The 27,520-nt window shown below is 37.0% G+C and overlaps 2 protein-coding genes across 2 annotated transcripts in view; both read right to left on the bottom strand.

The window, feature by feature from the left end:
* Positions 1–27,059, bottom strand: part of LOC132544253 (cephalotocin receptor 1-like) — a 55,576-nt gene extending 28,517 nt beyond the window's left edge. The window contains exon 1 of the mRNA XM_060207860.1: positions 26,710–27,059. The gene's annotated coding sequence lies outside the window, so the exon portion shown is untranslated. The remainder of the gene's footprint in view (positions 1–26,709) is intronic.
* On the bottom strand, positions 13,203–16,302 carry LOC132543252 (GATA zinc finger domain-containing protein 15-like). Its single transcript, XM_060206770.1, has 2 exons — positions 16,186–16,302; positions 13,203–13,985 (listed from the first exon to the last, which is right to left on the bottom strand). The coding sequence occupies exons 1-2, from the start codon at positions 16,300–16,302 to the stop codon at positions 13,203–13,205; spliced, it is 900 nt and encodes a 299-aa protein (XP_060062753.1).
* Positions 27,060–27,520: the final 461 nt, after the last annotated feature.

Raw genomic sequence — 27,520 nt, 5'->3', positions numbered from 1 at the left:
TGTTTTTGTAAACGTACAGCATGTGATGTTTTAGTCATGTTTTTTGTAAACGTACATCACGTGATGTTTTAGCCATGTTTTTTGTAAACTTACATCACGTGATGTTTTAGTCATGTTTTTTGTAAACTTACATCACGTGATGTTTTAGTCTTGTTTTTTTTGTAAACGTACAGCATGTGATGTTTTAGTCATGTTTTTTTGTAAACGTACATCACGTGATGTTTTAGTCATGTTTTTTGTAAACGTACATCACGTGATGTTTTAGTCATGATTTTTGTAAACGTACAGCACGTGATGTTTTAGTCATGTTTTTGTAAACGTACAGCATGTGATGTTTTAGTCATGTTTTTTGTAAACGTACATCACGTGATGTTTTAGCCATGTTTTTTGTAAACTTACATCACGTGATGTTTTAGTCATGTTTTTGTAAACGTACATCACGTGATGTTTTAGTCATGTTTTTTTTGTAAACGTACAGCATGTGATGTTTTAGTCATGTTTTTTTGTAAACGTACATCACGTGATGTTTTAGTCATGTTTTTTGTAAACGTACATCACGTGATGTTTTAGTCATGATTTTTGTAAACGTACAGCACGTGATGTTTTAGTCATGTTTTTGTAAACGTACAGCATGTGATGTTTTAGTCATGTTTTTTGTAAACGTACATCACGTGATGTTTTAGCCATGTTTTTTGTAAACTTACATCACGTGATGTTTTAGTCATGTTTTTGTAAACGTACAGCATGTGATGTTTTAGTCATGTTTTTTGTATTTTTGTAACGTACAGCATGTGATGTTTTAGTCATGTTTTTTGTAAACTTACATCACGTGATGTTTTAGTCATGTTTTTGTAAACGTACAGCATGTGATGTTTTAGTCATGTTTTTTGTAAACGTACAGCATGTGATGTTTTAGTCATGTTTTTTGTAAACGTACAGCATGTGATGTTTTAGTCATGTTTTTGTAAACGTACAGCACGTGATGTTTTAGTCATGTTTTTGTAAACGTACAGCATGTGATGTTTTAGTCATGTTTTTGTAAACGTACAGCACGTGATGTTTTAGTCATGTTTTTGTAAACGTACAGCATGTGATGTTTTAGTCATGTTTTTGTAAACGTACAGCATGTGATGTTTTAGTCATGTTTTTTGTAAACGTACAGCATGTGATGTTTTAGTCATGTTTTTGTAAACGTACAGCATGTGATGTTTTAGTCATGTTTTTGTAAACGTACAGCACGTGATGTTTTAGTCATGTTTTTGTAAACGTACAGCATGTGATGTTTTAGTCATGTTTTTGTAAACGTACAGCACGTGATGTTTTAGTCATGTTTTTGTGAACTTACATCACGTGATGTTTTAGTCATGTTTTTGTGAACGTACATCACGTGATGTTTTAGTCATGTTTTTGTAAACGTACAGCACGTGATGTTTTAGTCCTCTCTTTTGTAAATGCATTAATGACATGAAGTAATATTTTACGTCGAACTTAGCCAGAACTATAAATCAGAATAATAGTTTGATATTTTCAGCGATGGTGTAACGCTATAAAAACAAAAGTTCTGGTTAAAAACAGAAAAGAGATTCACATCATAATTAAGACGATAATTACATATAAAATGAAATAAATTTGTATTTCTGAAAATGCATCATAGCAGAATGCTTTTAACTGTCGATGGAGGATGAATTCCAAAGCACGAAGTGTGAAATCAATCTGTAAGAATTTGAACGAAATACTGACTGCAATCAAATATTTATTTACATAACAAAAACAAAAAACAAAACAAAAAACAAAGAAAAAAACAGAAAGCTATTATGTTTAAATACACTTCTTGCCTTTTGTCTTATTTAAGCAATTTCACCAGGCAAAATCCGACGGGGACTACGCAGTGGCACATCCATTCCGTGACATGAATTCTTAATATTGCTTTAAGCTTTATAACTCCACTTCTCGGACGTGCAATTCACGGCTTTATTACTCCACTACTCGGACGTACAGTTCACGGCTTTATTACTCCAATACTCGGACGTACAATTTACAGCTTTATCACTCCACTACTCGGACGTACAATTCACAGCTTTTTTACTTCCTTACTCGGACGTACAATTCACGGATTTATTACTCCACTACTCGGACGTACAATTCACGGATTTATTACTCCACTACTCGGACGTACAATTTACAGCTTTATCACTCCACTACTCGGACGTACAATTCACAGCTTTTTTACTTCCTTACTCGGACGTACAATTCACGGATTTATTACCACAAAGTTTCGCTATTACTCCAATACTACCTACAATTTACAGCTTTATCAGTTCCACCACTACCAAAAACAGACATTTCAATTTCAATAGGCTCACTAATCACTAATCACTGATATACATTGGACGTAGACTTCAAATCCCGACGTCGACTTATCACTTATCTACATTGGACGTACAATTCACGGATTTATTACCCCAACGTCGACTTATCAGTTCCCAGCTTTATCACTACTTCGGACGTACAATTCACAGCTTTATTACTCCACTACTCGGACGTACAATTCACGGATTTATTACTCCACTACCCGGACGTACAGTTCCCAGCTTTATTACTCCACTACTCGGACGTACAATTCACGACTTATCACTTATCTACAATTCACGGATTTATTACGTTGACTTTACTCCACTACTCCTCCACTACCCGACTTATCAGCTTTATCACTCCACTACTCGGACATACAATTCACAGCTTTTTTACTTCCTTACTCGGACGTACAATTCACGGATTTATCACTCCACTACTCGGACGTACAATTCACAGCTTTTTTACTTCCTTACTCGGACGTACAATTCACGGATTATCACTTATCTACATTGGACGTATTACTCCACTACCCCGACGTACAGACTTATCACTTATCTACATTGGACGTAGACTTCAAATCTTTGACATAGACCACAAAGTTTCGCTACTCCTGCCTAATTACCTAGATCGAGACAGACTTTACAGTTCCACCACTCCCAAAAACAGACATTTCAATTTCAATAGGCTCACTAATCACTAATCACTGATCTACATTGGACGTAGACTTCAAATCCCGACGTCGACTTATCACTTATCTACATTGGACGTAGACTTCAAATCCCGACGTCGACTTATCACTTATCTAAATAAGACGTTGACTTCAAACCCCGACGTCGACTTATCAGTTGTCTACATTGGACGTAGACTTCAAATCCCGACGTCGACTTATCACTTATCTACATGAGACGTAGACTTCAAACTCCGACGTCGACTTATCACTTATCTACATTGGACGTAGACTTCAAACCCCGACGTCGACTTATCACTTATCTACATTGGACGTAGACTTCAAATCCCGACGTCGACTTATCACTTATCTACATTGGACGTAGACTTCAAACCCCGACGTCGACTTATCACTTATCTACATTGGACGTAGACTTCAAATCCTGACGTCGACTTATCACTTATCTACATTGGACGTAAATTCATCTTCGGTGAAATATGTAGGTGTTGCTACATTCTCGAAATAACATTTTCGTAAATAAACTTCAAGATGCGATTTACCGTGACATTAGTGAATATTACATTTTCATCAAAATACCACAACGAATGGAATATCATGTTAATGTTCTGGAAACAATTTTTTTTTTCATCAGATGCTTTGACGTCACAACGGGCAAGAAATAGCAGTTTTACAAAACAATTTAGAACCTGAATCATTAGATAAAAGTAATTATTATCAATCAATTCCGATCACACAAGTCATTTGGCGATAAGTCCCACTTTTAAACATAATTCAATGCTCCGCTAATGTTGTGATACGGATGTCAATTAGATCACAACCCTGTTTTAATTTAGCTGTTGAATAATCTCTAAGGACTCCATGCAATATAGAAATCTCAATTGTGTCATGAATAGAACTCTTTTGATAAGACAGCAGCACTATGTAGAAAGTCTTTGTATTCTCAGATGTTTTAAAGATTTGTTATCGTTAAAGGAACATGCATCATTCCGTATTAGTTACGATAGTAATTTTTGATATCAAACAAGCGTCAGATGCACAGTAGCTGATGAAAGGCTTATGTAATTGGAGGCGTCAAACTCAGAGTTACATTTGTTTAAGCAAACAAGGTACAAAACAGAATCAAATGTACCCCTGTTCTGTAACAGTAAAAGTCTCTCTAATATTCTACTGCTAATAAACCAATGGACCCATATCTATCATTACAAATACTATCACACCAGTTGACAAGATAAGACAGGGGCAAACTACTATCACATCAGTTGACAAGATAAGACAGGGGCAAACTGCTATCACACCAGTTGACAAGATAAAACAGGGACAAACTGCTATCACACCAGTTGACAAGATAAAACAGAGGCAAACTGCTATCACATCAGTTGACAAGATAAAACAGGGACAAACTGCTATCACACCAGTTGACAAGATAAAACAGGGACAAACTGCTATCACACCAGTTGACATGATAAGACAGGGGCAAACTGCTATCACACCAGTTGACAAGATAAAACAGGGGCAAACTGCTATCACACCAGTTGACAAGATAAAACAGGGACAAACTGCTATCACACCAGTTGACAAGATAAAACAGGGGCAAACTACTATCACACCAGTTGACAAGATAAGACAGAGACAAACTACTATCACACCAGTTGACAAGATAAAACAGACAAACTACTATCACACCAGTTGACAAGATAAAACAGGGGCAAACTACTATCACACCAGTTGACAAGATAAAACAGGGGCAAACTACTATCACACCAGTTGACAAGATAAGACAGAGACAAACTACTATCACACCAGTTGACAAGATAAAACAGGGGCAAACTACTATCACACCAGTTGACAAGATAAAACAGGGGCAAACTACTATCACACCAGTTGACAAGATAAAACAGGGGCAAACTGCTATCACACCAGTTGACAAGATAAAACAGACAAACTACTATCACATCAGTTGACAAGATAAAACAGACAAACTGCTATCACACCAGTTGACAAGATAAAACAGGGGCAAACTGCTATCACACCAGTTGACAAGATAAAACAGACAAACTACTATCACATCAGTTGACAAGATAAAACAGACAAACTACTATCACATCAGTTGACAAGATAAAACAGACAAACTGCTATCACACCAGTTGACAAGATAAAACAGACAAACTACTATCACACCAGTTGACAAGATAAAACAGACAAACTACTATCACATCAGTTGACAAGATAAAACAGAGACAAACTACTATCACATCAGTTGACAAGATAAAACAGACAAACTACTATCACACCAGTTGACAAGATAAAACAGAGACAAACTACTATCACATCAGTTGACAAGATAAAACAGACAAACTACTATCACATCAGTTGACAAGATAAAACAGACAAACTACTATCACATCAGTTGACAAGATAAAACAGACAAACTACTATCACATCAGTTGACAAGATAAAACAGACAAACTACTATCACATCAGTTGACAAGATAAAACAGACAAACTACTATCACATCAGTTGACAAGATAAAACAGACAAACTACTATCACATCAGTTGACAAGATAAAACAGACAAACTACTATCACACCAGTTGACAAGATAAAACAGGGGCAAACTGCTATCACACCAGTTGACAAGATAAAACAGACAAACTACTATCACATCAGTTGACAAGATAAAACAGACAAACTACTATCACATCAGTTGACAAGATAAAACAGACAAACTGCTATCACACCTGTTGACAAGATAAAACAGACAAACTACTATCACATCAGTTGACAAGATAAAACAGACAAACTACTATCACATCAGTTGATTAGATAAAACAGACTAACTACTATCGCACCAGTTGACAAGATAAAACAGACAAACTACTATCACACCAGTTGACAAGATAAAACAGACAAACTACTATCACACCAGTTGACAAGATAAAACAGACAAACTACTATCACACCAGTTGATTAGATAAAACAGACAAACTACTATCACACCAGTTGATTAGATAAAACAGACAAACTACTATCACACCAGTTGATTAGATAAAACAGACAAACTACTATCACATCAGTTGACAAGATAAAACAGACAAACTACTATCACACCAGTTGATTAGATAAAACAGACAAACTACTATCACATCAGTTGACAAGATAAAACAGACAAACTACTATCACATCAGTTGACAAGATAAAACAGACAAACTACTATCACATCAGTTGACAAGATAAAACAGACAAACTACTATCACATCAGTTGACAAGATAAAACAGACAAACTACTATCACACCAGTTGACAAGATAAGACGGGGGCAAACTGCCATCACATCAGTTGACAAGATAAAACAGACAAACTACTATCACACCAGTTGACAAGATAAAACAGACAAACTACTATCACACCAGTTGACAAGATAAAACAGACAAACTACTATCACATCAGTTGATTAGATAAAACAGACAAACTACTATCACACCAGTTGACAAGATAAAACAGACAAACTACTATCACACCAGTTGACAAGATAAAACAGACAAACTGCCATCACATTAGTTGACAAGATAAAACAGACAAACTACTATCACACCAGTTGACAAGATAAAACAGACAAACTACTATCACACCAGTTGACAAGATAAGACGGGGGCAAACTGCCATCACATCAGTTGACAAGATAAAACAGACAAACTACTATCACATCAGTTGACAAGATAAAACAGACAAACTACTATCACACCAGTTGACAAGATAAAACAGACAAACTGCCATCACATCAGTTGACAAGATAAAACAGACAAACTACTATCACACCAGTTGACAAGATAAGACGGGGGCAAACTGCCATCACATCAGTTGACAAGATAAAACAGACAAACTACTATCACATCAGTTGACAAGATAAAACAGACAAACTACTATCACACCAGTTGACAAGATAAAACAGACAAACTACTATCACACCAGTTGACAAGATAAAACAGACAAACTACTATCACATCAGTTGACAAGATAAAACAGACAAACTACTATCACATCAGTTGACAAGATAAAACAGGGGCAAACTGCTATCACACCAGTTGACAAGATAAAACAGACAAACTACTATCACATCAGTTGACAAGATAAAACAGACAAACTACTATCACACCAGTTGACAAGATAAGACGGGGGCAAACTGCCATCACATCAGTTGACAAGATAAAACAGACAAACTACTATCACATCAGTTGACAAGATAAAACAGACAAACTACTATCACACCAGTTGACAAGATAAAACAGACAAACTACTATCACACCAGTTGACAAGATAAGACGGGGGCAAACTGCCATCACATCAGTTGACAAGATAAAACAGACAAACTACTATCACATCAGTTGACAAGATAAAACAGACAAACTACTATCACACCAGTTGACAAGATAAAACAGACAAACTACTATCACACCAGTTGACAAGATAAAACAGACAAACTACTATCACACCAGTTGACAAGATAAAACAGACAAACTACTATCACATCAGTTGACAAGATAAAACAGACAAACTACTATCACACCAGTTGACAAGATAAAACAGACAAACTACTATCGCACCAGTTGACAAGATAAAACAGACAAACTACTATCACATCAGTTGATTAGATCAAACAGACAAACTACTATCACATCAGTTGACAAGATAAAACAGACAAACTACTATCACATCAGTTGATTAGATAAAACAGACTAACTACTATCGCACCAGTTGATTAGATAAAACAGACAAACTACTATCACATCAGTTGATTAGATAAAACAGACAAACTACTATCGCACCAGTTGACAAGATAAAACAGACAAACTACTATCACATCAGTTGATTAGATAAAACAGACTAACTACTATCGCACCAGTTGATTAGATATAACAGACAAACTACTATCACATCAGTTGACAAGATAAAACAGACAAACTACTATCACATCAGTTGATTAGATAAAACAGACAAACTACTATCGCACCAGTTGACAAGATAAAACAGACAAACTACTATCACATCAGTTGACAAGATAAAACAGAGACAAACTACTATCACACCAGTTGACAAGATAAAACAGAGACAAACTACTATCACACCAGTTGATTAGATAAAACAGACAAACTACTATCACATCAGTTGACAAGATAAAACAGACAAACTACTATCACATCAGTTGATTAGATAAAACAGACAAACTACTATCACATCAGTTGACAAGATAAAACAGACAAACTACTATCACATCAGTTGACCAGATAAAACAGACAAACTACTATCACATCAGTTGACAAGATAAAACAGACAAACTACTATCACACCAGTTGATTAGATAAAACAGACAAACTACTATCACATCAGTTGACAAGATAAAACAGACAAACTACTATCACACCAGTTGACAAGATAAGACGGGGGCAAACTGCCATCACATCAGTTGACAAGATAAAACAGACAAACTACTATCACATCAGTTGACAAGATAAAACAGACAAACTACTATCACACCAGTTGACAAGATAAAACAGACAAACTACTATCACACCAGTTGACAAGATAAGACGGGGGCAAACTGCCATCACATCAGTTGACAAGATAAAACAGACAAACTACTATCACATCAGTTGACAAGATAAAACAGACAAACTACTATCACACCAGTTGACAAGATAAAACAGACAAACTACTATCACACCAGTTGACAAGATAAAACAGACAAACTACTATCACACCAGTTGACAAGATAAAACAGACAAACTACTATCACATCAGTTGACAAGATAAAACAGACAAACTACTATCACACCAGTTGATTAGATAAAACAGACAAACTACTATCGCACCAGTTGACAAGATAAAACAGACAAACTACTATCACATCAGTTGATTAGATAAAACAGACAAACTACTATCACATCAGTTGACAAGATAAAACAGACAAACTACTATCACATCAGTTGATTAGATAAAACAGTTGATTAGATAAAACAGACAAACTACTATCACATCAGTTGATTAGATAAAACAGACAAACTACTATCGCACCAGTTGACAAGATAAAACAGACAAACTACTATCACATCAGTTGACAAGATAAAACAGACAAACTACTATCACATCAGTTGATTAGATAAAACAGACAAACTACTATCGCACCAGTTGATTAGATATAACAGACAAACTACTATCACATCAGTTGACAAGATAAAACAGACAAACTACTATCACATCAGTTGATTAGATAAAACAGACAAACTACTATCGCACCAGTTGACAAGATAAAACAGACAAACTGCTATCACACCAGTTGATTAGATAAGACAGAGACAAAATACTATCACATCAGTTGACAAGATAAGACAGAGACAAACTACTATCACACCAGTTGATTAGATAAAACAGACAAACTACTATCACATCAGTTGACAAGATAAAACAGACAAACTACTATCACATCAGTTGATTAGATAAAACAGACAAACTACTATCACATCAGTTGACAAGATAAAACAGACAAACTACTATCACATCAGTTGACCAGATATAACAGACAAAATACTATCACACCAGTTGATTGAATTAACAGAGACAAAATACTTTACCACTTGTTGAGAGGATTTTACAAAGATAAACTACTAAAGCAGAGACAATTTATTAACACATCAGTTGACAAAATAACACAGATGTGATTACATCAAAGGTTAACTAGAGAATAACTTATTGATAATAGAAGGAACGGGAGAAAGTACATACTGCTATTACAATAATCAGGAGCTAAATAGCTTTTTTATTTCTCATAATTTGCCGTGCTAATTTTGTTCCTTACACAAATTTCTTAGGTTTAAATTCTTCACAGCATAGTACCTTTGTTTGATGAAGCCATTATTGATTGACTTAGAAAACACAAACATTGAATCATGACCGTAAAATGAATTCGCATAAACTTTCTTGATATAAATCGGATCGACATCATCTTTTGTACGATACATCATTAACTAGACAGTATATCGTGTTACCTTATAAATGAAAGCAAGCAAATCATGTTAATGTGTCAGCATAATGGATGTGTATTAGACAAACCAAGATTTTACATCATTCATAATATTGAAGATGATCTGGTGAATCAGGAATACAAGAGCCGTCGTTATATGAAAAAGAGATCTAGTATATTTAATAAACCCACAATGTTCGTCATACCACGACACAGATGAGGTCAAATACTATCCACGGTAATCTACTCAACGTGTCTACATCATACAGACAATACCGGCATATAAACATGATTTAAACTCATAATGATGAAACTAGAGCAAAATATGAACGAAAAGAAGATTTGCAGGAGATTTCTGAAAAAGTACAAGGATAACAAGATCAAGTTTAACGGAAGTGTCTTCTACGTCATCGCCGATACCCGCCAAGTATACCAAGCTCCCACGTGAGACAAGGATGAAAACAACTGCGGTACTACTATGGACAATAACGAGGACCAAAAACACGTGCAACTTAGAACGTGCAAGGAAATACAATATTTCCAAGTAAGATCATTGTGATGACCGTATGACTTCTCCCATAACGTCCATCAGCCTGTAGTGAGTGCCAGTTACCAGCGTTGTTGAAGAATGTCATGATGATAGAAACCCCTTGAGTATAAAATCAGTTCCGATCAGCTGTAGAACAAGCAGTGTGTTAGAAATACCACAGGTAACAAATAAAAGTGTTCGCCAGACAATCTATCTATACATCATACTGTAGAACGAACAGAACGGGTAACTTGTAAAACGACAATCTACTTATACATTATACTGTACAATTAACGACATTGGTGACAGGCAATTAAATGTACACACATAGGATATCCATTGGGATATTTCTGTTACTTATTGAAATTTGTTGTACACACAAATAATTGTCACAGGGATATTTCTGTTATACAAGTTATTGAAATTTGTTGTACACACAAATAATTGTCACAGGGATATTTCTGTTATACAAGTTATTGAAATTTGTTGTACACACAAATAATTGTCACAGGGATATTTCTGTTATACAAGTTATTGAAATTTGTTGTACACACAAATAATTGTCACAGGGATATTTCTGTTATACAAGTTATTGAAATTTGTTGTACACACAAATAATTGTCACAGGGGTATTTTTGTTATACAAGTTATTGAAATTTGTTGTACACACAAATAATTGTCACAGGGATATTTCTGTTCTAAGTGTCCTGTAACTGGATGATGTAGGAGAAATATCTGATCACCATCGCTAACTGTAGTTCGTACCTTTTAATCCCACCCAGTGAGGCTTTTACTAAATGATGGATTGCAATTTTCCGTGATATTCTATGGAATTTTTGTTTCAAATCTCATCACCTAGGTTTTACTGTAGATATTAGCGTTGGACAGAATGACACTACTGGGAGTTTAAGAGCGTACATTTATAAGCCATTTTGACTTGGAACATGGTTATTCTGAAGACAGGGCATCCATCATTGTGCGATATGTGTATTGTTCTCAAATATTGCGTGGCGTGTTGAATCCCTAAGAAACAGCAAAGCCTTGTTCAGCAACTTTGGCTGGATGAATAAAGTTGATTGTTTATCGGTAAGCTGTAAACATTCAAATTGTTCGTGTTTGTTGTTTGTATTCTGTTTTAAATGAAAAAAGTTACAACATTTACTTTGAAGGATACGATAACTGGCAAACAGATAATGTGCAAGGGTAAGGTGGAATAATGAATTCTGTCTCGAATCTTTATACGAAAAGTATTTATAAACACTTTTACTTGTCGAATTAGATAATATTGACCAATAAATGACAAGGAATGGAGACAGTACGAACACAATTCATAATGACGTCTAAACACAATGGTTACTCAGACGAATCGTGAGGGACTTAAAACAAATGTATGACGTCATGTTCACAAAACGCTTTTATAAAACAACCCAAGGTTATCAAGTTCACAAAACGCTTTTATAGAATAACCCAAGGTTATCAAGTTCACAAAACGCTTTTATAGAATAACCCAAGGTTATCAAGTTCACAAAACGCTTTTATAGAACAACCCAAGGTTATCAAGTTCACAAAACGCTTTTATAGAACAACCCAAGTGATATCATGTTCACAAAACGCTTTTATAGAACAACCCAAGTGATATCAAGTTCACAAAACGCTTTTATAGAACAACCCAAGTGATATCAAATTCACAAAACACTTTTATAGAACAACCCAAGTGATATCATGTTCACAAAACGCTTTTATAAAACAACCCATGTGATATCAAGTTCACAAAACCCTGAATAATGAATAAAGGATAATGAATTAATACCATACTTATTTCAATATTGTAGTTGAATTTTGACAATTATAGTGAGTACCACGTATACAATCAATTAACAGAAAATAATCACGGATTTAGTATTTAGAATGATTGTCTACTTTGTGATCATTTTCTACGTCATCATTATACAATAGGCCTTTAGTTGAGGTTATTCGCTGAATGAAATTATGTATGGTACGAGTGATAAATTTCAATACATGATCACTAATCAGGCGATGCTAACATAATATAGCATATATTCAACATTATTTTGATAGAAGATACTAGATCTGATTTCTAATAAGAACATTTTAAATGTGAAATGATAATCCCACCCATTATCCGTACACAGGAAGCACCCCGTTATATCTTATAAAGCATGACAGTTAGATGAGTTTACGGAGAGTGAAGTTAGCCTTGATGAACTGCAGGGTTGACGATGTCACGTGATTACTTCATCACATTAAAAACTCAGAGTTAATGTCTTGAGAGTGACCATTAATGAGAAGATGACAAACACTGGTTATTTACATTGGGACAAAGAGAATCACAACTAAAATTACAATATATCATATTCAGCTGCAATTACAGACACGTTGTATTGTTATGTCCTCGTTCAAGTGTATTGTAAACCTCTGTTTATAATTACAATCATTTTCTTCAATCAATATCAGCGGTTTAAAAATTTCTTTACATCAAGCAGGGAAAAAATGGAGACAGAAAGTCAACTTACTTTTTTGAAACAATAGCGGCAAGATTTAAAGTGATTACTTAATGCTATTTTTTTTCTCGAGATATACGTACAGAATTATAATTATATTTTTTTATTTCTGAAAGCAATCAGATTATTTGTGAGACTCTTGGATGTCTGATTATTTGTGAGACTCTGGGATGTCTGATTATTTGTGAGACTCTTGGATGTCTGATTATTTGTGAGACTCTTGGATGCCTGATTATTTGTGAGATTCTGGGATGCCTGATTATTTCTGAGATTCTGGGATGTCTGATTATTTGTGAGACTATGGGATGCCTGATTATTTGTGAGACTATGGGATGTCTGATTATTTGTGAGACGCTGGGATGTCTGATTATTTGTGAGACTGTGGGATGTCTGATTATTTGTGAGACTCTGGGATGCCTGATTATTTGTGAGACTGTGGGATGCCTGATTATTTGTGAGACTGTGGGATGCCTGATTATTTGTGAGACTGTGGGATGCCTGATTATTTGTGAGACTGTGGGATGCCTGATTATTTGTGAGACTCTGGGATGCCTGATTATTTGTGAGACGCTGGGATGTCTGATTATTTGTGAGACGCTGGGATGTCTGATTATTTGTGAGACTCTTGGATGCCTGATTATTTGTGAGACTCTGGGATGCCTGATTATTTGTGAGATTCTGGGATGTCTGATTATTTGTGAGACTCTGGAATGTCTGATTATTTGTGAGACTCTGGAATGTCTGATTATTTGTGAGACTCTTGGATGTCTGATTATTTGTGAGACTGTGGGATGCCTGATTATTTGTGAGACGCTGGGATGCCTGATTATTTGTGAGACTGTGGGATGCCTGATTATTTGTGAGACTCTGGGATGTCTGATTATTTGTGAGACTGGGATGCCTGATTATTTGTGAGACTGTGGGATGTCTGATTATTTGTGAGACTGTGGGATGTCTGGGATGCCTGATTATTTGTGAGACTCTTGGATGTCTATTTTTGTGATTCTGACTTTGTTATTTGAGACTGTGGGATGCCTGATTATTTGTGAGACTGTGGGATGCCTGATTATTTGTGAGACTATGGGATGTCTGATTATTTGTGAGACTCTGGGATGTCTGATTATTTGTGAGACTGTGGGATGCCTGATTATTTGTGAGACTGTGGGATGCCTGATTATTTGTGAGACTGTGGGATGTCTGATTATTTGTGAGACTGTGGGATGCCTGATTATTTGTGAGACTGTGGGATGTCTGATTATTTGTGAGACTGTGGGATGTCTGATTATTTGTGAGACTGGTGATGGGATGCTGATTATTTGTGAGACTGTGGGATGTCTGATTATTTGTGAGACTGTGGGATGTCTGATTATTTGTGAGACTGTGGGATGCCTGATTATTTGTGAGACGCTGGGATGTCTGATTATTTGTGAGACTGTGGGATGTCTTATTATTTGTGAGACTCTGGGATGCCTGATTATTTGTGAGACTCTGGGATGCCTGATTATTTGTGAGACTCTGGGATGCCTGATTATTTGTGAGACTCTGGGATGCCTGATTATTTGTGAGACTCTGGGATGTCTGGGATTATTATTTGAGACTGTCTGATTATTTGTGAGACTCTTTATTTGTGATGTGCCTGATTATTTGTGAGACTGTGGGATGCATGATTATTTGTGAGACTCTTGGATGACTGATTATTTGTGAGACTGTGGGATGCCTGATTATTTGTGAGACCTGATTATTTGTGAGACTGTGGGATGTCTGATTATTTGTGAGACTGTGGGATGCCTGATTATTTGTGAGACTATGGGATGTCTGATTATTTGTGAGACTATGGGATGTCTGATTATTTGTGAGACTGTGGGATGTCTGATTATTTGTGAGACTGTGGGATGTCTGATTATTTGTGAGACTGTGGGATGTCTGATTATTTGTGAGACTGTGGGATGTCTGATTATTTGTGAGACTGTGGGATGTCTGATTATTTGTGAGACTGTGGGATGTCTGATTATTTGTGAGACTGTGGGATGTCTGATTATTTGTGAGACTGTGGGATGCCTGATTATTTGTGAGACTGTGGGATGTCTGATTATTTGTGAGACTGTGGGATGCCTGATTATTTGTGAGACTGTGGGATGCCTGATTATTTGTGAGACTGTGGGATGTCTGATTATTTGTGAGACTTGGATGCCTGATTATTTGTGAGACTCTGGGATGTCTGATTATTTGTGAGACTCTTGGATGTCTAATTATTTGTGAGACTGTGGGATGCCTGATTATTTGTGAGACTGTGGGATGTCTGATAATTTGTGAGACTCTGGGATGTCTGATTATTTGTGAGACTGTGGGATGCCTGATTATTTGTGAGACTGTGGGATGCCTGATTATTTGTGAGATTCTGGGATGCCTGATAATTTGTGAGACTCTGGGATGCCTGATTATTTCTGAGACTCTGGGATGCCTGATTATTTCTGAGACTGTGGGATGCCTGATAATTTGTGAGACTGTGGGATGTCTGATTATTTGTGAGACTCTGGGATGTCTGATTATTTGTGAGACTGTGGGATGTCTGATTATTTGTGAGACTCTGGGATGCCTGATTATTTGTGAGACTGTGGGATGCCTGATTATTTGTGAGATTCTGGGATGTCTAATTTTTTTTTATTTTCATATTTAGTGTAGTAACTAATGTGTATATATTACTACTCATGGTATAGAAATTGATATTGATTTATATAGACCTCATGTCAACCAATCAGCTACCAGTGATCTCTGTTGGATTTTTATTCGATGAAGGAGATTTACATAAAATGTGTTTGATCTGTCGGGAAGAGAGCCTTGAGCTATGTAACTTGCCTCGGCGTTTCAGAACAAACCTCCTATTTTTCGACTGTTTGTGGTGTTCACTAATTGCATGTGTTTGGAATGAATATACATTTTTTTCGGTGACTTCCTGAAACCCTCATTGACAATCGACCTGCAGACGAGTGAACCGGTACACATTCCTTTCAAAAACAAATATCAAGTTATTGGACTGATTTATTTAATATCTACAGTCAGAGCAACCAATACAGACATCCGTGTTGAGCGTCTCAGGAGGAAGAATGTAAAGCATGGAGGAGGTATGCGCTTTAGCAAGTTCCTCTATCTTCAATGCTTTGTTTTTCATCTGGGTTAGACTAAAGAACACCATGCCCTGGTCTTAACCTTTTGCTTAGTGTGAATATCTCACACGTCAAGCATTGAGCCATACTGTTATACCTGGGTTCCAATTCCCAAGACACATTTGTTGTGAGGATGATAAATGCCACAACACTGTGTTTCTTTTAGGACAAACGAAATGTAATCCTTGCTTCTACCTACATTTATGTCCCAAAAATGTCGATTACCCTCTTCAAAGACCATCATACTGTGGACAAATGAAACGCAACTACATGTGCGTCAAGTTTATGAGCATTGGCAATACAGACAGGTATGTATTAGATGTCTGTTAATCATTTAGTGATGATTACGATGTAATTGCTGAGGTTTAAGGATGTGTAGGAGCTATTGCGAGGTTCAGAGTTTTCTGTGTACATGTCTTATCATCTCCTTCCAGATTAGACACAGAAACGTTCACTGACTGCAACCGGGTGCACAAAGTTTGGAGATAGAAATTTATCATAATCGATCGAAACTGCGAAAACTGTTCAAAAATCAAATCAATCATTTCTTCAACATCTTAGCTGAACTGGTTAAGTAGCGACAACATCTTTGAATGTTGTACATAGGTCGGTCTTATATACCTACACCAGGGGAGGTCTTGAGGAACCTTCGCCTGGATAAGCGCAAGCAAGCCCGTTTTGTTTTGCTCAATAATTCAGACGCAAGGATAGGTGATGAATTCAACTTGTCTAGACACAACTGGGCTCCCTGAATAGAGGTAGATTGTTTTGTCATGTTTTCCACAAATATAGTAGCATGCAGATCAGCTGAAATAGCGCTACAGTACATTGAGGAGCATCTGACGGCGTGTAAGTTTATACGAAAACTTCATATGAGATCAAACCACAAACCACAGACAAAAATAACATCAAGATCGTGTTTGAGAACAATGACCGAGATTACCCTGTCAAAGATTATCAATATAAACTATAAAGCGAAATAAGTTCATACAATTTATTATACTAATCACTTTTGTTGGCAGGATGTAAGCGCGAGAGGGCTCTTATTGTGGGAGGAAACCGGAGTACCCGGCCAAAATCCACGTGGTCGGGCAGATCACGCCAACATCTTTCCACGTCAGTTCCGGTAAGTAAACCCCGGACGTATGGGGTTAGTACTTTACAATGCACCCCCCCCCCCCTAGAACACTAAAGTGAAAACTGGAATGAAGCAGCGTGTTTCCTTTTTTGAAACAAAATTTTAAAATGAAAAAAAAAAATTGTTGTATTAGTATCCAAGTGTTGAACAAGTATGGAATACATAGCTTTACGAATTCATTTGTCTAACATGGTAATTTCGCACTAGTAATGAAACTTTACATGTTAAAAATCGACGAAAAGAACAAATCCCCCTGGAAATAGTGTAACTTTCGTTTTCATAAAACAGTTGGAATATGGTGCAAATATCATTATACAATTTCATCTTAATTGTGTCGTTAAAATGTTCTAGGAAGAATCGTATTACTTCATCTCTAACATTCAAACTTGTGTTAGTCAATGAGGTCCCATTTTAATAAGAATGAACTGAGAAAGTGCATTACATAGCTTTACATTGCGGGTGTCGTCAGTGAAGCAGAGGACGCTTACTCTTACGGGACACCTGATCTTATTCTCGTTTTTTTTTAATGGGGAGTCTCTGAGTAAATCTTTCGTTTGTTCATAAGTTGTCCTAGTTTAATTACTTTTATTTGACTTGGATTTGGATTATGATTGTGATGGCTTGTTTGTAATCTCATTTCTCTCTCTCTCTCTCTCTCTCTCTCTCTCTCTCTCTCTCTCTCTCTCTCTCTCTCTCTCTCTCTCTCTCTCTCTCTCTCTCTCTCTCTCTCTCTCTCTGTCTCTGTCTCTCTCTCTCTCTCTGTCTCTCTCTCTCTCTCTCTCTCTCTCTCTCTCTCTCTCTCTCTCTCTCCTATTTAAGCTTTTTATGCCCATATAATTTTGTATATATCTGGTTTTATGAGTTCTTAAGACTCTTTAACTCCACACATTCATTCCAGTCACCATTTGATACTAGAAAATCTAGTCTGAACTCTTAAAACTATCCCTGACTATTCAATGTTATATTATATAATTTATTTTTAACTCTAAAAGCTATCCCTCGACAATTCAATGTTATATTATATAATGTATTTTTAACTCCACACACTCCAGTCACCATTTGATACTCTGTGATCTAACTCTAACCGATCACACATTTTCGGATACAAAATATCTTCATTTCGATTGTGTACATATTTGGTATACAATGGTTTTCTCTTGAAGTATTTGAATATGATTCATATTTTTATTTACAAATTAATGCTTACTGCAAATTGGTAGACACTATCCCTATTAACCTCGACAGTGTCCTTATCCGATGTCGATCGAATAAGGCTATGTTTAGTATTAATCGATTGGTGCGCTAATATGTGACCCAACGCATACAAGAAAATCACACCAACATTTTCTTCATATTTCTATAAAGTAAATAGAAAACATAATGATGAAATTTCGACAACCTGTTTTATTCGGTCGAAATCGAAGTAAAATATATCAACCATACTGCGTAAAGGATTCTACTCACTTTTGTCAGGGTTAGCGAGGATTAGGATTAGTAAGGGTTAGGATTAGTTCGGATTAACTTGTGTCAGGGTTACCGAGTATAATGATTAGTTAGGGTTAAGGTTAGTTCGGATTAACGTGTGTCAGGGTTGGCGAGGTTTAGGATTAGTTAGGATTAAGGTTAGTTCGGATTAACGTGTGTCAGGGTTGGCGAGGTTTAGGATTAGTTAGGATTAGTTCGGATTAACTTGTGTCAGGGTTACCGAGTATAAGGATTAGTTAGGGTTAAGATTAGTTCGTGTTAACTTGTGTCAGGGTTGGCGAGGTTTAGGATTAGTTAGGGTTAGTTCGGATTAACTTGTGTCAGGGTTGGCGAGGTTTAGGATTAGTTAGGATTAAGGTTAGTTCGGGTTAACTTGTGTCAGGGTTGGCGAGGTTTAGGATTAGTTAGGGTTAGTTCGGATTAACTTGTGTCAGGGTTGGCGAGGTTTAGGATTAGTTAGGATTAAGGTTAGTTCGGGTTAACTTGTGTCAGGGTTGGCGAGGTTTAGGATTAGTTAGGGTTAGTTCGGATTAACTTGTGTCAGGGTTACCGAGTATAAGGATTAGTTAGGGTTAAGATTAGTTCGTGTTAACTTGTGTCAGGGTTAGCGAGGATTAGTTAGAGTTAGGATAGTTCGAGATACCTTGTGTCAAGATTAACTTAGGTATGGGTTAGCTAGCATTCGTTTTCTGTCTGATACTACGTCCCTTCAAACTCATTACAAAACAATATATCTTCTTTTTGTTTACTTTGCTATGACGTGTATGTAAATGAAATACAAACAAAGCAGGACTTAGTTTACAAAACTGTACCACTTACCAATATCACACGGGGAGGATTGATTAAACACAGTATCGTAATCTTTCAAAATGTTCCACTCGTACGGAAAGGATTTTAGCTGAAACTGCTCTAAGCAAATTCCCCTCGCTTAAAGACCGACACAAATCGCCCTTTACTGTGTTATATAAACTCATCTACAAAATCAATTGCACAAGGTGTATTAGTGTGTGTCTTGGTCAAGTGTTGTTATTTGTTCAAATATTTGATATAACTTTCGAAATAAATATATGTATTCGAATTTTGACAATATATAAAATTACATAATAACACGTGAAAATTTAAAATATAATTGTCCTGATTTCTAACTGTTACCGCTCGGTTGTATTTCTGTGTATAAACTTATTTCATTTTCAGAGAAAAGTGAAAATTGTAGAATTAAATACAAATTAAAAATTGTTTTAATGCAATTTATGCAGGCATGCTGTGCATTCATTTGTATATAATATTTGTTTTAATTTATAGGAAGGCACTTTAAGGGATAAGTGAGACAGTCACATGTATTACTCATGCGCAGTAATATGTGGCTATTTTTAGACGCTATATAAATAAATCACAAAGCTAAGTAACTTCAGAAGCTGAAGATTAAGTATGGCGGATGAAGGTTCGTACAGTCAATGTCATTTCTTTACCTTTAGCTCTCGCCTATGTTTTTTAACATTTCTATCTCCTTTTATATGATGAGTTTATAAATAAATTTTATTTTATTTTATTTAAGTTTATAAATTAATATAACTTTATCTATTTTTGCTGATGAGAAATCGTTTTAATCATCTAAATTTCTACCCCAATGTACGCTAATCGCAAAATTAACGTTCTTGATCTTTGTCAAAATACACTTTCCTTAAGCTCATTTGACCACTCACAAAGTACTGAAATAGAGTCGTCAGCATGCCACAATGAGATTGATTGAATTTCCATGGAATTGCATGACGAATCAGGTTATCAATACATCATATAATATATAAAACGTTACGTCACTCAGCTATATCACGTGATCAATTATTCGTATAGAAGAAACCGAAAAAGACATTAGGACCGTGCACTCTGGCCCATCTGTAGCCAGGTATCAACACTGAGGCTGACTTCTGTGGGAGATTTTCTATAAAGATGAAAGTTATCATGTACAATCAGTTCACTTCATCACTTAAGTGCAATATTTGCAGTCCAAATACTAATACGTTTTATTGTATTCAAAGAAACAACAGTAATGGAAATGTAAAGGTAACTAATGTTACGTACGAGTTAAATTTATCGTAATTGTTCTAAGTACAAGTAGGGAGTTTGTGTGTTAAAAAGGGAGAGTGGCCGCGACAGCTCAGTTGACCTAGGTATGTCTCTGACACTCCCTACTAAACCTTATGTGGACCTCCAAGGTGTGTCTCTGACACTCCCTACTAAACCTTATGTGGACCTCCAAGGTGTGTCTCTGACACTCCCTACTAAACCTTATGTGGACCTCCAAGGTATGTCTCTGACACTCCCTACTAAACCTTATGTGGACCTCCAAGGTATGTCTCTGACACTCCCTACTAAACCTTATGTGGACCTCCAAGGTGTGTCTCTGACACTCCCTACTAAACCTTATGTGGACCTCCAAGGTGTGTCTCTGACACTCCCTACTAAACCTTATGTGGACCTCCAAGGTGTGTCTCTGACACTCCCTACTAAACCTTATGTGGACCTCCAAGGTGTGTCTCTGACACTCCCTACACAACCTTAGGTGGACCTCCAAGGTGTGTCTCTGACACTCCCTACTAAACCTTAGGTGGACCTCCAAGGTGTGTCTCTGACACTCCCTACTAAACCTTATGTGGACCTCCAAGGTGTGTCTCTGACACTCCCTACACAAACTTAGGTGGACCTCCAAGGTGTGTCTCTGACACTCCCTACACAACCTTAGGCTGACCTCCAAGGTGTGTCTCTGACACTCCCTACACAATCTTAGGTGGACCTCCAAGGTGTGTGTCTAACACTTCTTACACAACCTTAGGTGGACCTCCAAGGTGTGTCTCTGACACTCCCTACACAACCTTAGGTGGACCTCCAAGGTGTGTCTCTGACACTCCCTACACAACCTCAGGTGGATATCCAAGGTGTGTCTCTGGTACTCCCTACACAACCTTAGGTGGACCTCCAAGGTGTGTCTCTGACACTCCCTACACAACCTTAGGTGGACCTCCAAGGTGTGTCTCTGACACTCCCTACACAACCTCAGGTGGATATCCAAGGTATGTCTCTGACACTCCCTACACAACCTTAGGTGGACCTCCAAGGTGTGTCTCTGACACTTCTTACACAACCTTAGGTGGACCTCCAAGGTGTGTCTCTGACACTCCCTACACAAGCCTAGGTGGACCTCCAAGGTATGTCTCTGACACTTTTTACGCAACCTTAGGTGGACCTCCAAGGTATGTCTCTGACACTCCCTACATAACCTTAGGTGGAGCTCCAAGGTGTGTCTTTGACGCTCCCTACACAACCTCAGACCTCCAAGGTGTGTCTCTGACACTCCCTACACAACCCTAGGTGGATGTTCAAGGTCTGTCTCTGACACTCCCTACACTCCATATTTCTGAATTGCATACGATGGGTCTCCCATAGGCTTGTTCGTTAATTAGCAACCATCAGCTACAGGGAGACCTTTAACCCTAAATGATCCTGATTGTTGACTTGGCAAAAAACCAAGCAAACAAAAATTCATCAAAAATATTGATTAAAAACTAAATTAAAAGAATGAAATAAACACCAAATCAGCTGCATTCGGTAATGATTTATCATAACAACTCAAAAATATCTTTCATTTATCCCATCAGTGCTAGTATAACAATAACCAAGAGGAAGAAAAGGATCACTCACTGTTTATAACATTTTAGGAAATACACTGCGTGGTCTTAAATACAAAAATAACTTTTTGCATTCGATATGTCACGAAATATTAATCCCGTTTTTTCTTTAAAAAGTGTGTATTTACTATTTACTGAGAATACACGGGAGACAATCGAAACATACTTTTGTCTCCCAACAACCTCTTGTTTTCATTAGATATCACTATAGACAAAAATAGTGTATCTTACTGAAGGCAGCGCAGGACAGTCTACTTGTACAGGTCTGAAGTCCCAACCGCCCAACATTGATACTTGTAACTGATTCCATATCGTGACTTCTATCTATATAGGAAAATTTCACCAAATACAAAAATGTCTTCAGTCATTATCAGTTCACTGGATCAAATTGAACAAGCATGTCGTAAATTATTCAGAATTATTGTCACATGTCCTTTTGAATATTCGAATGTCGACGACTTTTTACTTCTGTCAGAATTGACATACTCCATTTTTTTTTTCAACAGTTATCCTGTTTTATAAAGTGACGTTAAAATAAAATCACAAAACAAAACAGTATCTCCTACGTTCTGACTGTTCTGTCATTTCTGTCGTCTGAATTTTTATATTGCATATGGATACAATCAGAACCGTTACTGTTTTGATGATATGGAGACACGGCATCTTTCCGCAAATGATAAAACAATGACAGCATCGAACTCACATAACTGTCACCAAAAGACTCATTTAGATATTGATTGTCCCCATACCACATGTTCCATTCGTGTGAAAATCAAAAAAAGATTCTTTGTCTGTTTTTGCATCTACGTTGTAATCATTAATGCATTTGTTTGTGAGTAAACAGATCTTGATGAAGATCCTGATGACGAAACACTCCCAGAGTTACATCCAAAACATTTCATTCCCTTGATGACTATTACAGACTGGTCCGTTATCTTGTCGGTTCATCGACGCTGCTTCCAATATTTAAATGAAGGACTGTTTACCATCTTTACAAACAGACGAAGCTCCCTTCAATGTGAAAACATTCACAGAACTACATCGAATTAAATAAATAAAGTTAATTACTAGCTTTCGTTATTTTTGTCTTTTATTTGTTATTGTTTTTAATGGGGTGGGATTGTTTTTAATGGGGTTGGGGTTAATTTTAATGGGGATGGGGGTTGGATTTAATGGGGTGGGATTGTTTTTAATGGGGGTGAGGTTGATTTTAATGGGGATGGGGGTTGGATTTAATGGGGGTGGGGTTGTTTTTAATGGGGGTGGGGGTGTTTTTAATGGGGATGGGGGTTGTATTTGATGGAGTTGGGGCGTTGTTTTTAATGGGGGTGAGGTTGTTTTTAATGGGGATGGAGGTTGTTTTTTGGGGGGTTTGAAACTCTATGCTCCTTTTTCAACAAGCTATGTGTTTCATGTCATACAACATTCTTGAAAAATGTTAGTTAAATTCCTCTTTAGTTACAAATTCACTGGAATGGAATCGGACATGTCATGGCTGCAGTCTTTTTAACAAAACGACGGTTATCGGTGAATTAAATGTTTGTATTTCAGCCGCAAAATTTCTTTTTCTTTACAATGATAATGTGTTTTAGATGAAGACTTGGCTAAAGCTTGGGAGTAATTGGCTTTATATATGTATTGAGAACAGTTTAGATAAAAGTACTTATTGATTACTTGTGAACCTTGTATTGAAGAAGTTAGGGAGGAATATCCTTTTTTTAGCTCTGTTATTACCTGACTATCTAAGACTGTGTACTCATAGACCGGTTTCGTTTGGTCAGTTTGTGTCGAAGCACTCTAAGGTAAACAAGGCAAGTGACTTTGCAAAATGGACAAAATTGTTAAAGAGTGATTCATTATTTGAATAAGAAAGGTTTAGCTCCTGAGGATATCTATACTTATATGGTAACAACACTAGGAGATGGTGCTCCTTCATATGCTACAGTGAAAAGGTGAGTGGTGGAATTTAAGTGTGGCAGGAAGAGCCTTGGTGATGACGCCCGTAGTCCGGTGGCAGATACCATCAGGCATGCATCGCGGTCCGTGCAATATTATTTTGCTGTTTTTATATCTCTGATATGTGCTCTTTCAAAATCTGTATGATGCCACTCTGTCATCTTTGGGCAATCCGAACAATATGCAAATGATGGCCGCCATTACTGAAAATCTTGTTTTTATCAATTTCTCTGTAACAATGAATGGTATCGAAATCATTTTAGTGTCTATTCCCATGTTTTGAGGTATAAAGAATCAGGATAAGTCATTTCAGTGAAGAACGCACCAATCACTTTATGGTGAATAGACATACTGAGGCGGCCATAGTGAAAATCTTGTTTTTGTCAACATCTCAATAATTACACGTTGTATCAAAATAATTTTCGTGTTCATATCTATTGTCTTAGAGGTAAAGCATCTGATTAAGCCATTCCAGTATTTATCACAACTGTATTTTCTGCAAAGAATGGACAATCAACTTTAGTGTGTATATGAATCGTCAAAGAATATTCCAATTACTTGTGTTGATGCATGTTGTCAGTCACCAAACACGTCAGAAACATTGTCACTGTCATCAACACGTCGGATGTGCTCATTCTGGCAGTGTACTTCCCCGTGACATACACAAAACATCGTGCACGGCAGATAAACTTTGTAGCATCCACACATTGTTGTCGAACAGGGATTATCCGTAGCACAACCACACCTTATCTTTTCCAGCACCTCCGATGGAGCAACACTGACGTCTGGTTTGCGCTGTTACCTGGGTCAAGCATCGGGTACGGTCGTCACGTTCCGAACTGGACAGGATCCAATGCTGGAGGTTCTGAATCAAGAGCAGACTTCCAAATGGAGGTTTGGATGTGCGCCCACAGTTTCTGCTTTACATGGCCGTTACAGCTGAGATTATCAATGATGGAGATCCTCGTTTGGTCATTTCGTGGAAACCAGTTGTGTGGTTTTTAATGGAATTGCCTAATCTGATTCTGTGCCCCTCAAAACATGGGGGTAGACACCAAAATCGTTTTGACACCATTTGAAGTTACTAAGATATTGATGAAAGCAAGATTTTCAGTAATGGCGGACTTCTTTTGCATGTTGTACGGATTGCCCAAGGATGACAGAGTGGCATCATACAGATTCTTGAAGAGCACACTTCAGAGGAATAGAAAAGGCAAAAATACTTTGTACGGACCGCATTGCAAGGTTCTCCAAATATCTTTGGTTTGGCAACCGGACACCCGTCCTGGAAGACCTGTCACTGTTGCAACCCCAGAAATGGTCAATAAGGTCCAATATATTGTTTTTGTTGACAGACGAGTTACAGAAAAATATATATTTAGTACAGTTGGGATTTCACATGTAAGAGTAAATTTCATTCTTACAGAAGATCTTGCAATGAGAAAGCTCTCAGGCCGTTGGGTACTAAGATTTCTTAGAGGCAGATCCTGCTAACATTTTGCAGATGTTTGTGAATATGGTAAAAAACAGTCTAAACAATGAAAGCACTGCCAAAGAAGATATAGACTGTTCCTTAAGCTGGAAAGGTTACGACCTCGTTTTCTATGATGGAGGTATTTTGATGATAGAATATCTGAAAAGGGACAAGCAACCGAAAATAATAAACTCAGGCGCCGCGGAATACTCAGTGAAGTTGTATCCTGTTCACAAGTCAGTAATAAGTATGACTGCTATTAACTGTGGCTTTGAATTGATTGAGAATCTGTCTTATTCGCCTAATCTCGCTTCATCAGACTTTTTCTTTTCAGAATTGAAACCGACCTTTCCCGGTACCCACTTTCGGTCAGATGCTGACGTAATACATGCAATGGGGGACTTTCCAAGAGGGCAAGGAAAGGACTTCCTTTAAAATGGCATTGAGGCTCTTGAATATACATATATAGATACTGAAGGAGATTATGTCGAAAAATAACGAATACGTCCGCTAAACGTCAAAACCCTTAAAGGCTTACATCAATAAACTACATACAGATATTAAAGTTGTAAACGTGTTAGATGTTGCTGTGATGTTCGGTATATGTGAACACTACTCCGGATGATATAGTCGGATTTCCTAACTTAACTGTCATCGGAACTACATGTACAGCGAAATCATAAGTAAGTAATATACTTACCTTGATTTGTTTTTAACTTTAGGTAAGATACAACTTTGTACAATTGAGTGAGCAGTTCCGAGACTCCAAGGATAACACACCAGGCAGGGGTACACACGTCGTTAGGAACAATCCAACGATCCACATTTATCGAGTCAACAGATACAATCCACCGATCCACATTTATCGAGTCAACAGATACAATCCATCGATCCACATTTATCGAGTCAACAGATACAATCCAACGATCCACATTTATCGAGTTAACAGATACAATCAACTGATCCACATTTATCGAGTCAACAGATATAATCCACCGATCCACATTAATCGAGTCAACAGATACAATCCATCGATCCACATTTATCGAGTTAACAGATACAATGTACCGATCCACATTTATCGAGTCAACAGATACAATCCACCGATCCACATTTATCGAGTTAACATATACAAGTCACCACCCCAGCAACAAAAAGGTGAATAACAGAGACAACAATAGGCAGGAAGACGATTTGTTTTGTAGTAAGTACACGAATCTTTAAGTTTTACACACTTTATTTCAAATAACGAAAATAATGTCACAGACTCCCGTTTTCATTTACCGAAAACAAAATAATGTTATCGATGAAGCCAGATACACATAAACGGATATCGCTTTTTATGACCCATGTGTCGTGTGAAATAATACCTGTCACGTGGTTACGTCAGAAATGACGCACGTCACGTGATAACTTATAGAATGACACACGTCACGTGATACAACACGTCATGTGGTGATATACCAGATGGCACTTATCGAACGTGGTGACGTATAAGCTGACACGAACCA

This window comes from Ylistrum balloti, unplaced genomic scaffold, assembly GCF_031769215.1.
Source record: "Ylistrum balloti isolate Yb309-2 unplaced genomic scaffold, AGI_CSIRO_Ybal_v1 Utg369560, whole genome shotgun sequence".
In the NCBI taxonomy this organism is placed as follows: Eukaryota; Metazoa; Mollusca; class Bivalvia; order Pectinida; family Pectinidae; genus Ylistrum; species Ylistrum balloti.
This window is presented reverse-complemented; position numbering and strand designations above follow the sequence as displayed.